Source organism: Rattus norvegicus, chromosome 7 (genome assembly GCF_036323735.1).
Source record: "Rattus norvegicus strain BN/NHsdMcwi chromosome 7, GRCr8, whole genome shotgun sequence".
In the NCBI taxonomy this organism is placed as follows: Eukaryota; Metazoa; Chordata; class Mammalia; order Rodentia; family Muridae; genus Rattus; species Rattus norvegicus.
In genome coordinates, this window is record NC_086025.1 from 127525865 (window position 1) to 127540990 (window position 15126).

The following is a 15126-nucleotide window of genomic DNA, read 5'->3' on the forward strand; positions in this document are numbered from 1 at the left end:
ATCGAATCCCTCCCCCAAAGCTCTGAATCTTGCTGAAACAGGGGCAGAAGGAGAGTAACAGCCAGAAGGGATGGAGAATAGCAGGAGAACAAGGTCCTCTGGATCATTTGAGCAGCGCAATGTGAGCTTACAGACTGAGAGGGAACCGGGGAAAGCAGAGGGGCGGAGGCGGGGATTAGACTGTATTAAGGATACATTGTATGAGAAAAGAATCTGTTTTCAGTAAGAGGGAGGGAAACTGCTGGGCGGTTGTGGCACGCACCTTTAATCCCAGCCCTGGGGAGGAAGAGGCAGACTGGTATATAGAGGGAGCTTCAGGACAGCGTGGGAAAACCCTATCTTGAAAAAAAGAAAACTAAGGAAAGAGAAGAGGAGGGAATGAAATGAATTAATTCTTCTTTCTTCTCCTTCTCCTCCTCCTCCTCTTCCTCCTCCTCCTCTACCTTCTCCTCCTCCTCCTTCTTCTTCTTGCCCATGTTTTTGTAGCAGCTCGTTAATTCCACTGCTTTCTTCCTTCCACATTAACCCACCAGCCCTGAAGTCATATCCTGACCCTGGATCACTTGTTATCAAGTTTTGGATTTCCTGAGAAGACTTTTGCAGGAAGCTTTTGACTAGGACACAGAAAACAAAGTAAGTTACTTTCTTACACTAGGATTTTTCTGCTTCCACACCAGTGCTTGCTGACTCTCTCACCCCAAACATGATTAAACCTGACTTATCCACATGGGGTGCAACACTTCTACTTAGAAAATGCTTGCTGTCGCTTTGGAAATGTGCTTTCAGGGCTGTGGAGATGGCACGATGGGTAAAGTGCTTGCTGTGCAAGTAGAAGGATCTGAGTTCAGATCTGAGTTCAGATGTGGCAATGGTCCTAAACCAGCGTTGGGGAACAGGAGAATCCTCTACTGGAAACAGCAAGCTCAAGTGAGAAACCTTCTCTCAGAGAGTAAGAGATGTCGGCGAAGCTCTCCAGTGTTGATCTCCGACCTTCACACACACACACACACACACACACACACACACACACACACACAGAGGCGGGAATGCACACATGCACACACGCACACGTGAACACATCATAAAAAGAGGGGAAAGGGTGTCTGCTTTAACAGACTTCTGAGGCCACCTTGCAGCCACATAGCTTGTCCCAGGTTCGAGCTGGTTCTGGTGGTGCTTACACACACTTTACCTCTGCTTATTCCGATATGTGCGGGATTACAAAGTTGTCGTTTTCTTCCTTGTCTGTGCATGATTTTTTTTTCAGGAGAACTAGAAACTTGCCTTCCTGCACAACTATAATCAAAGAAGTCCCTGTGGATTGTTTACATAGTGACCTATCTATGCTCTAACTCATGTCTTAGAAGACACAGTGTTACAAACCCTGTAATCAAGGGCTGGAAGTGACAAGTTCGTTCCCTTGTCTTATCAAAGAAGATGCATAGCATGTAGGAGTATGACCCGAGAGCTCCCAAGAAAGCCCATTGAACTGCCATTGGAATAATTAGATTTTCAAAATATTTTATTGAACATATCATCTGGATAATGGTCGCATGATTAAAAAGAATAAGCATTTGAAAATGGACAGAGAAAATCAGGGGGGTAGCTTCCGGCTTTTCTTAGAAAAACAAGGTCTGAGGAGCAGTCGGATAAGCCATGAGAGGTTAGAGGAGCAAGGGATAAGTCACTGTGAAATCCAAACAGACACTGAAGTCGGAGGCTGGCTCCTAGCAATTCTTCCTTGGAGGAAACCACATCGTCATTGATACAGGGATCATGGGAATATGATCTGAAGTCACCCACTTACGACACCTCAGGGCTATGGTAGTAAAGAAATCACTTGTCAACATAGATAGCATGGGGATGTGAACTAAACCGAGAGGAAAATGGAGAAATGCACAGAGATAAAAGTCTAGTTTTATATAGGTCCCCACTTTAATGTGTGATTTTTTTTTCAAAAGATTTACTTGTATATTACATACCTACTATTATGCCTTCATGTATGCCTGTAAGACAGAAAAGGGCACCAGATCTCATTACAGATGGTTGTGAGCCACCACGTGGTTGCTGGGAATTGAACTCAGGACGTCTGGGAGAGCAGTCAGTGCTCTTAACCACTGAGCCATCTCTCCGTCCCCAGTGTAAGTTTTTAATTTATCCTGAAAGTGCAGGATGGTCTAAGGCACTGAGAAGCTTCGTCTTCATGCACTCCTCCACCCTCTCTGGCTGTGTATAATATACAATTTAATGTACAGAACAAACAACGTGTTTTCAGTTGGGCTGAGGCCTCTAACTCCTTAACACAATGCGGGATACTTTCAGTAACGCTGGGACGGAGCCTGGTGTTTTTAGGGAATGAAGACAGCTAGAGGCAGTTATACTTCAAGGTTCAAAATGGGGAGTTCCACTTCATCCCGGATCCCAGTTACGTGAAAAATGACCCCAGCTCCTTGCTCACGTTCTTTAACACACATACACCACACGTATGGCGGTGCATGCTATTCTGCAAAGCTGACCCCAAGAGTTTCTTCTCAAGATCCCATAAACCTAATGAGTAATGAAGAGTGGTTAGTGGTGCTCACTACTTTGGTCATTAACTGAGAAAGGTCTTTCACTGATTCATTCGTTCAAACTTACATTGTCATTCAGGCCACAAGACAGCTGAGCCAATCACTTACCACCCAACCTGACAGCTGAGTTCCTTCTCAGGGGCCCACCCGCTGGAAGGAGAATTCATTCCCTTGAGTGTCCCTTGATTCAAGCTTTCCCTTGAGTGTCATACAGACATCATGGTGTCTGTGCCCAGCACAGAAAAGAATGAACGTTTCTGTGAGGGAAGCCCAGCAGAAACTACCACGTGGACACTGCAGAAACCAAAAAGATAGCACTGCTAGTTGCTAGGCAGCCTCATTGGAACTTGCCCAAATCATGCTGCCCCAAGCCTTACAGCCCTTTGTCTTTTAGGCACAAAAGTCACATCCCGGTTGTGACACTTCAGTTAGCAAGAAACAGAACTACAGAAGCCAAAAACTATGGATTAAGTCTCTGTGCTCATTTCAGTAGGTGTTGGGGCCAACGTGACGGTTTTAAAGATGGGAATGGTGCCTCTAACATGGCATCCGTTATGCTAAGGCCTGTGGGACTGTTACAATGTATAATTTCAAAATATAATACTAACCGACCTACATAAATTAGAAAATTAAAACCTTACAGTTGTGCACCACTCAATTCACAACAGGTGTGACAGCCTGCACCAGACTGGGCCTGTCAATAACCTGTCATGGAAAAGGGAGGAGCTCATGGGGCCCATCCCTCTCTGAGGATGCACCTAGGCAACTAAAGGTTAATGTGGGAGAGAGAGTCTCTTCAGTCATGCAGATACTAGGATGGTGTTCATGGCACTGAATCAATCCCTCCACCATGCTTCTGTAAGCCAATGTTCTTATACTGCTTAGGTCACTCTCTGTCTCTCTCTGTCTCTCTCTGTCTCTCTCTGTCTCTCTGCCTCTGTCTCTCGGTCTCTGTCTCTCTGTCTCTGACTCTGTCTCTCTTTCTGTCTCTATCTCTGTCTCTCTCTCATACACACACACACACAAACATCTCTCCTCTCTCCCTCCTCCCCCTCACACACGCACCTCTCCTCTCTCTCCTCCTTCCTCTCCTTTCTCCCTTCTCTTCTCTCTGTCTCTCTGTCTCTCTCTGTCTCTCTCACTCTCACACACACACACACACAACACACACAGACACATACCTCTCCTCTCCCTCTCCCCCTCCATCCCCCCCCACACACACCTCTCCTTCCTGTTTCCCTCTCCCCTCCCTCCTCTCCTCTCTTTCCTTTCTCCCTTCCCTCCCCAACTCCTCTCTCTCAGAAAGGAGAAGAGGAAGAAAATGAACCAGTAAGTATAGGAGGAGACAAGACAAAGTAATGATGGACAAATGTGTTTGCTATGCACTATTTACATGAACGGGAAGTGTCGTACTGAAGCACAGTTGTGTGTATGTTTAATATGTCAATAAAACATTTAAAATTATGTTTATTTATAAAGTTGCTTCTCTTCATTTCATCAGTTTTGTTAATTTACAAATTATATATTTGTGGCATACTAAATGTTTTAAAACACATGCACACTGTGGAACAACAGTTAAACCAAGCCAATTACCTCATTACCAAATCTTTGGTTTGCAGTGAGGAGAAAAACGTACTCTCACAGTTTCCAGGTTCAGACCGTTGTTAACCACAGTCACCGTAATGGCTTTAGAGTGGATATTTTGAACCGATTCTCTAAGTCTAACTGAAATTTTGTATTTTGACCGACATTGTCCTAGTTCCTGCTGTCAGCAAGCCTCTGATAACCATCACTTACTCTCTGCTCCCCTAATCAACCTCAGAAACGCCATGAACAAGCAAGACCATGCAGTATTTTCTGGAGAACCAACTACCGCCACACGTTGTCCTCTGACTTCTACAACCATGCCATGCCCTGCCCCTGGAAAATAATTCCTTTTTAGTGGACTCAGCTCAACATGTTTAAGATTGCTCATTGAGGGGCTGGGGATTTAGCTCAGTGGCTAGGGCGCTTGTCTAGGAAGCGCAAGGCCCTGGGTTCGGTCCCCAGCTCCGAAAAAAAAAAGAACCAAAAAAAAAAAAAAAAAAAAAAGATTGCTCATTGAACTCTGTGCACCATTTTTTTTTGTAGCATGAATTTGTCACTCCCTTAATGCAATTAGAATTTGCTTTTTGTGAAAATCATTTGCAAAAATTCAATGTATTATAACTGCAGAGAATCGTGAAGATTTTTGTTTTGTTTTGTTTTTTTCTTTTTCTCGGAACTGGGGACCAAACCCAGGGCCTTGTGCTTGCTAGGCAAGCGCTCTACCACTGAGCTAAATCTCCAACCCCGTGAAGATTTTTATTTATAGATTTTTTTTAAAGTCCCTCTTTGCATTTCAGGAGAAAAAAAAATCAACAACAAGCAAACAAAGAGAAAACCTCGAGTCGTTTACAATCTGAGCTGGGGTGGAAACAACCAAAGCTAAAATTAAAATCCTTTTGTACTGAAAACTGCAGAATCCTGACCTACCCAGTCTAGGAAAATACCACAAAGGCTTCTTAGAATTGGGTCAGTTAGTATAAAAGCATAAAGAATTGGACTCTACACCCATCCACGCACCGCCCTGCCCTGTTGCCCGGTTGGCCTCAGCTAGGGAGACCGGCTCTTTGATCCCTTCCCTTTTAAAGTAACCCAAGAGCTCCTGCTTTGAGTTCATAGCCAAATTCTCACCCAATAACTGGGATTTTATTTCGATATAAGTTGTTGACTTAGGCATTTATTGAGGAAATGTATCGCTTATTTTGTATTTCACATTTCCTAATGTCTAAATTTTAAATTCCGTGGCTATTTTTACCCTTCCCCATAACTGCGATATTTCTCAGTAAGAGACGGCCCCATCCTCACGTGCAGCGTAAATCAGCTCCCGCCTCAAAGTGAGAAAAGATTAGAGTCATTTTCCCTACTTAGAAGTAGACCTCTCAGACCGGAACTAAGCGAGATCAAATCCATTAAGTCCTCTTCCTGTTCTTTAAACTGGCGCACTCTTAGGAAGCGGCCTTACCCTGCCTACCTCGAGCAAATTTTTAAGACCTTTTCTCATTTAAGGATTTAGAAGGGGTGCTGGGAGGGGCAGGCAGTACATCACTGGTCACGTGGGGAGGCCGGAAATCCACCGGAAGTCTGATGCTTTCTCTCCTCTTTGCCGTTCAGTCTGCCATGTACTCTTTCTGTATGTGGCCTTTCAAACCAAACAAAAAACGGAGAGCTTGCAGCTCTTAATGTCCCCAAGCGGAAAGTTATCTTCTTTCCTATTGCACTTGGAGCCACTCTAGTGTGCATTCATTGTCACATTAGGTACTCAGCACAGCTTGTAGACTATCAAAAATATGTGTTCAGAATCAAGATGAAAACGGGAAAAATACATTAAAGCAGAGGGCTTCAGAATCAAGCTGAAAACCGGGCCATAAGGGATCAAACTATCTCTTGGAGAGCGAAATCCTTTGACAATGGCAACCTTGAAACTGCGACGCTGGCATCTGCTGCCCCTGGTGGCGGTGGGAGGTGTGACATGCTCAAGCGCTGCTCTCCCGGATGGCCAGAACTATTCTGAACAAACGTAACTGTAGTCTGCCGCTTCCCTTGTCCTCTTCTCAACCGCCAGTGGTCTCCAAGGCTTTGAACCATAAATATATGGAAAGCGTCAGACATTTCAGAGATGAACGGAGGGGCATTCTAGTTCCCTACCTTGTCGAGCTCTCTTCCAGTTTGTTCTCACGCTTAGCTCCTGTAAGACTAGGTTCGAGCTTCTTTTTCCTTCTGGCCTCTTAGCATCGAGGAATACTAATCCAAGTAATCCGTAATGATCCTAACTTGAACAAACTTTCGAAGCAGGAGATTTAAAATCCCTTTCCACTTAAAACTTCCCCTGTTGGAGGCTTGTATACGTGGAATACACGCATGTATACTCACGCTTGCATGGGTGGGTGCATGTATGTGTGGAGGTCGATGTTGGGTGTGGTCCTAGCTGGGTTTTACCGCGTGAAAAAACACCATAACCAAGTCAATTCTTACGAGGACAGCATTTAATTAGGGCTGGCTTACAGGTTCAGAGGATCAGTCCATTATCGTCAAGGTAGGAGCATGAAGGCATCCAGGCAGGCATGGTGCAGGAGGAGCTGAGAGTTCTACATCTTCATCTGAAGGCAGAATACTGGCTTCCAGGCAGTTAGGATGAGGGTCTTAAGCCCACACCCACAGTGACACACCTACTCTAACAAGGTCACATCCACTAACAGTGCCACTCCCTGGGCCAAGCATATTCAAACCACCACGGGTGTCTTCCTCAATTGCGCTCCATTTAATTTCTTGAGGCAGAGTCTCACTAGTCCAGAAAACGTTGACTCAGCTAATGTAGCCAGCTTGCTCCAAGGAATCCCATTTCTGCCTGCTTTGGGATGGGGTTACAGCAGAGCCACCATCCCTGCCTGGCTTCTGTGTGGATGCTGCAATCCATGGCCTTATGTGGGAAGGGCTTTCTTCATTCACTAAACCCCCTCCCCAGACCCTAAACATTTAAAGTATAGTTTGTATTTGTTGGGGTTTGGTCTGGTGCTGCTATGTATTCAAATGCTAAATACTGGCCCCCAAGATTTGGTTGCAGTCCAGACAAGCACTTTCTCACATACACCAAATGATGTCATATGAACGTTGCTTGGTTTTTATTCTCTTATTGGTTACATAAGAGTGGCTACAGTCAGTTACTGGGGGAGAATAGAAATAGGCAGGGTTTCTGGTATCAGGCTTGGAGGAGGACATGGTTAGGTAGGGACTGCAAGGCTGGGAGAAAGGAGAGAGAGAGGAGTCTCCATTAGATGGAATGGACCAAGAACATGTGATGTGACCAAGAGATCCTGAGGACAGACCCATGGAGAACAAATAACTGGGGCAAGAAACTTGGGGAGAACAATTGGGAAATAGCCAGTCTAGCATAGAAAGATAGTTTAAGGGTAATTTTCCAATAATTGTGCTAAAGCTGGCTAAATGAATCAATGACACTCTGACTCGATTATTTGGGGGCTAGCCAGGTCATAATAAGAACTAAAAGGGTTATCAAATATCATATAATAGCATGTATTGAGACAGAATCAGCTCAGTTCTCAATGAAAAGCAACTAGTCTATGGGGAAAACAGGGTTTCAGAGAACACGCTGAGGTGGCATCAACTTTAAGAACACTGGCTGGAATTTTCTGAGCTTTCTCTAGCTATGAGACACTCTTTTGACGGTCTTTTAAGACTTTCTGTGAAGACCTTATTGGTAAAATTTCAAGGCATGACATATGTAGCATTAATGCCTCTGTGAGTAACATAATAACTCATTTGTGTGTCTTTCACAGATTTATCTGATACAACATATCCAGGTCTGAGAAAAAAAAGGGTGACTACAGTTGCTTTAAACCTGAGGCTATCGCAATAGAGAATTCCACTGGATTTTGTAGTTAACACACCAAGGCCACGGTACAGCCAGTCTTCTAGGTGAGGTATTCACAGCTCAGTAGCGTCTCTCAAACTTTCGCAGCCCAATGTCCCGCTGCCCAATTGGCTGCCCAATTGTTACTGCGTCTGCACCGTCAGCCCCTTGGAGGTGGCGCTCCCTTGTGACAGCTGGATTCGGTTTTGTTTTTTTTTTTTTATAACCTTTATTTTTTTAGTGTGTGTGTGTGTTGCTTGTACAAATGATTGTACCATGAGTGCAATACCGTGGAGGACATAAGATACCCCTGGGACTGGTGTTGAGCGTCTTATGGGCATTAGAAATTGACCTGGGTCCTCCAAGAGTAAGCAATGCTCTTTTTTTTTTTTTTTTTTTTTTTTATTAACTTGAGTATTTCTTATATACATTTCGAGTGTTATTCCCTTTCCCGGTTTCCGAGCAAACATCCCCCTCCCCCCTCCCCTTCCTTATGGGTGTTCCCCTCCCAACCCTCCCCCCATTGCCGCCCTCCCCCCATAGACTAGTTCACTGGGGGTTCAGTCTTAGCAGGACCCAGGGCTTCCCCTTCCACTGGTGCTCTTACTAGGATATTCATTGCTACCTATGAGGTCGGAGTCCAGGGTCAGTCCATGTATAGTCTTTAGGTAGTGGCTTAGTCCCTGGAAGCTCTGGTTGCTTGGCATTGTTGTACATATGGGGTCTCGAGCCCCTTCAAGCTCTTCCAGTTCTTTCTCTGATTCCTTCAACAGGGGTCCTATTCTCAGTTCAGTGGTTTGCTGCTGGCATTAGCCTCTGTATTGGCTGTATTCTGGCTGTGTCTCTCAGGAGCGATCTACATCCGGCTCCTGTCGGTCTGCACTTCTTTGCTTCATCCATCTTGTCTAATTGGGTGGCTGTATATGTATGGGCCACATGTGGGGCAGGCTCTGAATGGGTGTTCCTTCTGTGTCTGTTTTAATCTTTGCCTCTCTCTTCCCTGCCAAGGGTATTCTTGTTCCCCATTTAAAGAAGGAGTGAAGCATTCACATTTTGATCATCCGTCTTGAGTTTCATTTGTTCTAGGCATCTAAGGTAATTCAAGCATTTGGGCTAATAGCCACTTATCAATGAGTGCATACCATGTAAGTCTTTCTGTGATAGGGTTAGCTCACTCAGGATGATATTTTCCAGTTCCAACCATTTGCCTACGAATTTCATAAAGTCGTTGTTTTTGATAGCTGAGTAATATTCCATTGTGTAGATGGATTCGGTTTTAAAGGCAACAGTTCCATCACATGAATATAGAAATACAGTTATTCGCAGGACCATGTGTTAAGTGGGGGAATAAGTCCAATAAAATAAGGTCTCATTCCATTCTGGGGGGGGGGGGCTGTAGCTTGCTGATGGTCTAACTGCCGGTGCTGTCACTAAGCAGGTGGCCTACAGCTTCTGTTGAAAATGTGAGCCTTCCTTCAGGTCCCTCCCCTCCCCTTGGAGCTCAGGGAAACCCTGTGGCAGAACAGAGGAAGGGTTGGTTGAGCCAGAGCAGTCCAGGACACCAGGACAACACAGCCCATGGAATGTGGGCTCAGAGACTAAAGGAGCAATGTCAGAGCCTGTGTGGGTCAGCGCTCGGTCTTCTACATACGTGATGTGGTTGTTAGCCTCAGTGATTTTGTGAGATTCCTAACAGTGGACGTGGGGCTGTCTCTGACTCTTTGATTGCTCTTGGGGCCCCTTTCCTCCTACTGGTTTGCCTCACCCAGCCCTGATATGAGAGGTTGTACCTAGTCTTATTGTAGCTTGTCATGTCGATATCCCTGGGAGGACTATTCTTCTTTTCTGAAGAGGAACAGAGGGAGGGAGAAGCCAGGCTGGGAAGAGTGGAGAGAGGGGAAACAGTGGTGTGAATGTATTGTATGAGAAAAGAAATATAATAATAATAATAATAATAATAATAATAATAATAATAATAATAAAGGTGAACCAGCAAATGCCAGTTGAGCATAAAAATGAGGATTGGTTGCCTCGCTTTCTTTAAGTACAATGCCCACTGGGAGGACTAGAAAAGCTACCTCTGAATCAGGACTAAACTTTGTCCCTAAGCCTTTCCTGTGACATTTAGAATTGCCCCAAGTATCAACTCAGTTTCCTGTAATCTGTAATGATTTTAATATGTCCCTGTGGCACATACTCTAGTACATAAGCGATCTTCTGCTTAGTTTGACATCTCAGGAAGAACATTCTTACTTCCTCAAGACACCCCCCTGAGCCTGCACAGCAACCGAAGACAATGTCACATTTGTAGACACAGAAGTAATTACCCCAGAGCTTGCTCTCAGAAGGCACAGACTGGTGAAAACCAGGACCTAGTGTCCTTCCTGGTTTTGTGTTAACTTGAGATCAGCTAAAGTCATTGAAAGGAGGGAGCCTCAGTTGAGAGAATTGCCTCCATTAAGATCAGGCTGCAGGCAGATCTGTAGGGCGTTTTCTTAGGTAGTGATCAGTGCGAGGGTCCAGATAATTGTGGGTGGTGCCATCCCTGGGCCGGTGGTCCTGGGTTCTCTAAGAAAGCAGGCTGAGCAAGCCATGTGGAACAAGCCAGTAAGCAGCACCCCTCCATGACCTCTACATCAGCTCCTGCCAGGTTCCTGTCCTGTCGGAGTTCCTGCCCTCAAGGCTTTTGATGATGAGCTGTTTGTTACATGAACTTTGAATGAAACAAACCCTCTCCTCCCCAACTTGCTTTCGGTCCTGGTGTTTCATCACAGCCATAGTGACCTTATCTAAGACACGTAGGAAGCATGATCAAGTTCAGCCCTATACTGTACCTTGTCTGATCTAAGACAGATCACTCCGATATGCTTCCGAAGTACCCAAGGCAGAAAATATACACTCCCGGTGGGGGTTGGGAGCAGCATGGATTACTATAAGAGATATTTATGTGACAGTAAAAAAATGTTACCTGGGTCTAAAGTTACCGAGGTTTCAACTTTTACGACTTACAAAACAAAACAAACAAAACCAAGGCAACTGTAACTGATAAAAAGAACGGAAGTGGGGTTGGGGATTTAGCTCAGCGGTAGAGCGCTTGCCTAGCAACCGAAAGGCCCTGGGTTCGGTCCCCAGCTCCGGAAAAAAAAAAAAGAACGGAAGTGGGGTTGGGGATTTAGCTCAGTGGTAGAGCGCTTGCCTAGCAACCGAAAGGCCCTGGGTTCGGTCCCCAGCTCCGGAAAAAAAAAGAACGGAAGTGGCACAGTTCTTAGCTCAGAGTGCAGAGCGCTTGCTTAGCGTGAGCAGGGTTGGGGGTCGGGAGGATGGGGTGTGGGGAGGTGGAGGGATGGGGGAGGGGGTGTCACACCCCTTCGTTGTGGTAATACAACAAAACACCTCAAAGTTAAAACTGTCTGCTTTCCTGGTCCTTACGCACGATCAGTCTCAAATGTAACCTTGGTAATTAAAACTAAGGCAAAGCTTATACTTAGGACGCGATGAACTGCCCCGTAAAACCGGTAAAACTTAGAGACGTCATCAGTTGGTTCTCAAGATGTAATGAGGTCCTTGAATCACAGAAATTGCCACATCAGATACTGTTATATGGAACGAATCTCGGTATGAGTAACAGCTAAATAATGTTGCAGTAATGATGGATAACGAAGTTATGCTTTCTGTCGGCTCCCGTTACTGTTTGAGAAATCTAAGCTTACACTGCCATCTAGAGGCCAAGGAAAGAATATTAATGACCGCACTTTTTAACAGTATTTTTGACAGTTTTTTTTAAAATTACCTTTTTTTTATTATTATTTTATTTAATCTTTTTTACTCTCCTCTTTTCAACACACTGTACTTGCATTACCTGACGACAGCCTCACCTTGGTCCTTCAGTAGTGTCTGTGTTAATGTCCCCTCCATGACTGCTGAACAGGAAGCACAGGTTCTTGAATAAACAGTAGAGCCAAGGCTGGTCCCCAGTGGCCATGACGGTTTTCTTTTAAATATTATCACAGATTTTTTTAATTTTTAAAAGATGCTTAAAGAGCTACAAATATAGCTCGGAGGCCACATTTGTTTAACGCGTGCAATGCCTTGGAACTGAGCTTTCTTAGTGTTAAAATGTGCTTCTCACTGACCCGTGGCATCTGTAAACTGTGTCCCTTGCTCCTGTAAAACAACATCTTCTAATGCTACTAAATGTCCACAGACAACTCTAGTGTCCACCACAGATGGGCTAACGATCTGATGCAACTCATGTTATTTACGGGGTGGACTCTGAACTGACTTCTGATTCGCTAACAGACAGAGTAGCGGCCCTCAGCCTTCCTAACACTGTGACCCTTCAATACAGTTCCTCACTCTGTGGTGACCCCCAACCATAAAGTCATTTTTCATTGCTGCTTTATAACTGTAATTTTGCTATCGTTATGAATCACAATGTGAATATCTGAAATGCTGGATGTCTGATATTTGACCCCCAAATCATGACCCACAGGTTGAGTTCCACTCATACGGAAGAACATGAGACAAAAAGAAAAAAAAATCACATTTTGCTTTCCATAGAAAACCTTTGCTTCTTTTGGATTTTATTTGCCGGTTCTAATACTCCCTAAATGGGTAGAATTTAGCATAGACGTAGAGAAACCTATTGTTGCTGGTCTGCAATATTCCATACGGGTTTTTTTAAATTTCCTCACGATATGTTACTGACAATGAAATGATAAATAGAGTTCTTCCCAATAAATAAATCACCTCTCTCTACCCGAACTTAAATGGTATAATGCTGCTAAAGATGACTTATGGTGCAGGACAATTAAAGCAAACCAACATCATTAAGATTTCCAAATGGACAGGAGGTTTTCTTTTCACAGCACAAAACATAGAGACAATTCCGTGATAACTCAGGTCATCAAGACTATCTTTATTTTAAAAAAGAATCAACACCATGTCCAGTGACATTGAAACAGAATGTGGGTACAAACAGGAGTCTAAAATCTGAGTTTCAGATGACAGAAAACATAACAAAGAGTTAGGGGAACAGGTATAAAAAAACTAGTATAAAAATTTTTAATTAAAATTTTCAGTCTTCCTCAAAAATGATCTCATAAACAGATTATGAGAACAGATATCGCCCTTGCACGGTGTTAAACCAGCCACCTCGCGCGCAGTGATGGAGAAAAGCCTCTCTGGTCCGGTCACCAGGGTTTCACTGTCACCTGGCTTTACCTTTAAGCAGTGTGGACCGTGTCCTCTCTCTGCCTCTCTCTTAAGTGTGATGTGCAGCAGCCCCGGGGCTCAGAGCAGTGCTCCAAAGATCTGGAGCTTTCGTGACTGGAGCAAAATTCTCTAAAGCATGACATGTCCTTAAAGACCACGGTCCTGGAGCTTTAAACGTAGACACCGATGCTTACGTTAATACGCCACTCAGGATACTGTGAAAACCGAGGAGCAGCAACCGCGAAGCTCAAGGTCGAGCGAGCCCTAGGAACCACAGCTACCTAATGGCGGGCTCGCAGCTACCTTAGGGTGTGGGTTTAAATGTCGTCCTTCATCATTTCCCTCAGACAAACGGTGGCGTAGCACGAAGCGTCGAGGTCAAAGGATAAGGCCAGCGATGAGGCTGTGTCGTCGGCGTGGGGACCTTCCGCTCGAAGCTCGGCGGGGTCGGGATGGACCAGTCGGTGTGATACATTGTGGGGGTGTTTCACGATGTGCCTGTAGCAGCCGGGTACATTCAGCTTCAGGGCGGGCACCCTGAACCTACAGGCCTGCAGTCCGTCCCTGCCGAGGACCCCTTGGTACCACCGCCCTACTTTGTTCTCCGGGTACTGAACGTTGTATCCAAGCACGGGCAGAACGACCTGGGAGGCAGAGCAGGGAGAAACCACGCCCTGTGGATTATTTGCCTTCGGAAAGATAGGCGACCATATCTCGCCTGGAGGACTGGGGCCCGGCTCTGTAAAAACAGTGTGCGGCTATAAACAGGACAGTTGGCCTGAGACATGTTTGGGATAGTACCTAGGCTAGCTATATTATCTGATAAAGAAGCTGGCTAAGACCAGAGACTCGGGAGAGCCATGGTAATCAGCGTGCGTCAAGTGTTCAATGTGGAATGGCTGTTCCTGGTTGTCACCTTGCTGGAGGCCTACATAAGGACATTGGGAGAAGGAAGATTCACTCTTCTACCGCTGCACATCCGTTGGAACCTCTAGACCAGCTGAAACGACTAGCCTCGTGGGACTGAGCAACTACCAGATCCTTGGACTTCCGGTCCACAGCCGCTCATTGTTGTGTTAGTTGGAATGCAGACTGTACGTCATCACAACAAATTCCCTCAGTATACAGAGAGACACTCCATAAGCTCTGTGACTCTAGAGAACACAGACTAATACATGGGCCAAACCAGAATTCAAAAATAAAGGTTCGTTTACGTATCCAGTGAAGACCAACTCTGAAAGCACTCGACCCTACGAGTGGAGTCTTCGGTGACACGCAGGACAGTCGCTACTGCTAACCCTGCCAGCCTACGTGACAATCTTAGACTCCTTTTATTGAAAAGTAAACAGGCAACAGCAGTGTTTTTATTTTTGTCAGCTGCATGCCTGTGAGTCAGGCCCAGTAAGGTCTGTAAGGGTTGCTCCTTTGCTGACTGCTGGAGAGTGTGCTTAAATGATAAAAGGTGTTTAGAAAATCGGGTAAAAAGCATCAAATGTATAAAGGAATCTCAAAGAAGCCGGGTGCTGTAGGGTTTAGGTCAGCATGCAGAAGGCAGAAGCAGGGTATGTAGGAGCTGGAATCTAGCCTGGGCTACCGCCAGGCTTCTGAAACATGATTCACTTGTAACCCTTATTATCCAAGAAATGTATACATTACCCTAGGCATGTAATGCTATAAAACTGGTACAAAAACCAGAAACTGGTCGATAATCATAAAATATTTATTTCAGGATGATTCTTTGTTATGCATATAATTCTGTCATTTATTAAAGACACTTATTATTAAATTATTAGAGCAAATTCATGTGCTAATGAGATTATGTGCTGTCTGTTTTCATCCGAAGCATTAAATCTTGGCTGAATATTTGGAACTGTAGGACAGAAAGCATCT

At 44.9% G+C, this 15126-nt stretch overlaps 1 protein-coding gene and 2 long non-coding RNA genes across 13 annotated transcripts in view; 1 reads left to right on the forward strand and 2 right to left on the reverse strand.

Moving 5' to 3' along the window:
- The window catches only part of LOC108351538 (uncharacterized), a 36658-nt gene extending 25424 nt beyond the window's left edge, over nt 1-11234 (reverse strand). For 2 of the 5 annotated variants that reach the window (XR_010053522.1, XR_010053520.1), the window contains exons 1-2: nt 10991-11234; nt 9813-9899 (exon numbers count right to left, since the gene is read on the reverse strand). This is a non-coding gene — a long non-coding RNA (uncharacterized LOC108351538). Of the gene's footprint in view, nt 1-5314; nt 8217-9812; nt 9900-10856 lie in introns of those variants that run through there. The other 3 variants (XR_010053519.1, XR_010053518.1, XR_010053521.1) reach the window with 3 other exon arrangements.
- Nucleotides 1-15126, forward strand: part of LOC108351537 (uncharacterized) — a 20449-nt gene continuing 5323 nt past the window's right edge. The window contains exons 1-3 of one of the 3 annotated variants that reach the window (XR_010053517.1): nt 1-121; nt 534-633; nt 7949-8082. This is a non-coding gene — a long non-coding RNA (uncharacterized LOC108351537). Of the gene's footprint in view, nt 122-533; nt 634-1267; nt 1929-7948; nt 8083-15126 lie in introns of those variants that run through there. The other 2 variants (XR_001839018.3, XR_005487348.2) reach the window with 2 other exon arrangements.
- Nucleotides 12921-15126, reverse strand: part of Pus7l (pseudouridine synthase 7 like) — a 23152-nt gene continuing 20946 nt past the window's right edge. For all 5 annotated transcript variants that reach the window (XM_017595307.3, XM_039080339.1, XM_002729847.6 and 2 more), the window contains exon 9: nt 12921-13880. In XM_017595307.3, coding sequence (XP_017450796.1) covers nt 13554-13880 — 327 coding nt within the window. In that variant the 3' untranslated portion in view covers nt 12921-13553. The remainder of the gene's footprint in view (nt 13881-15126) is intronic.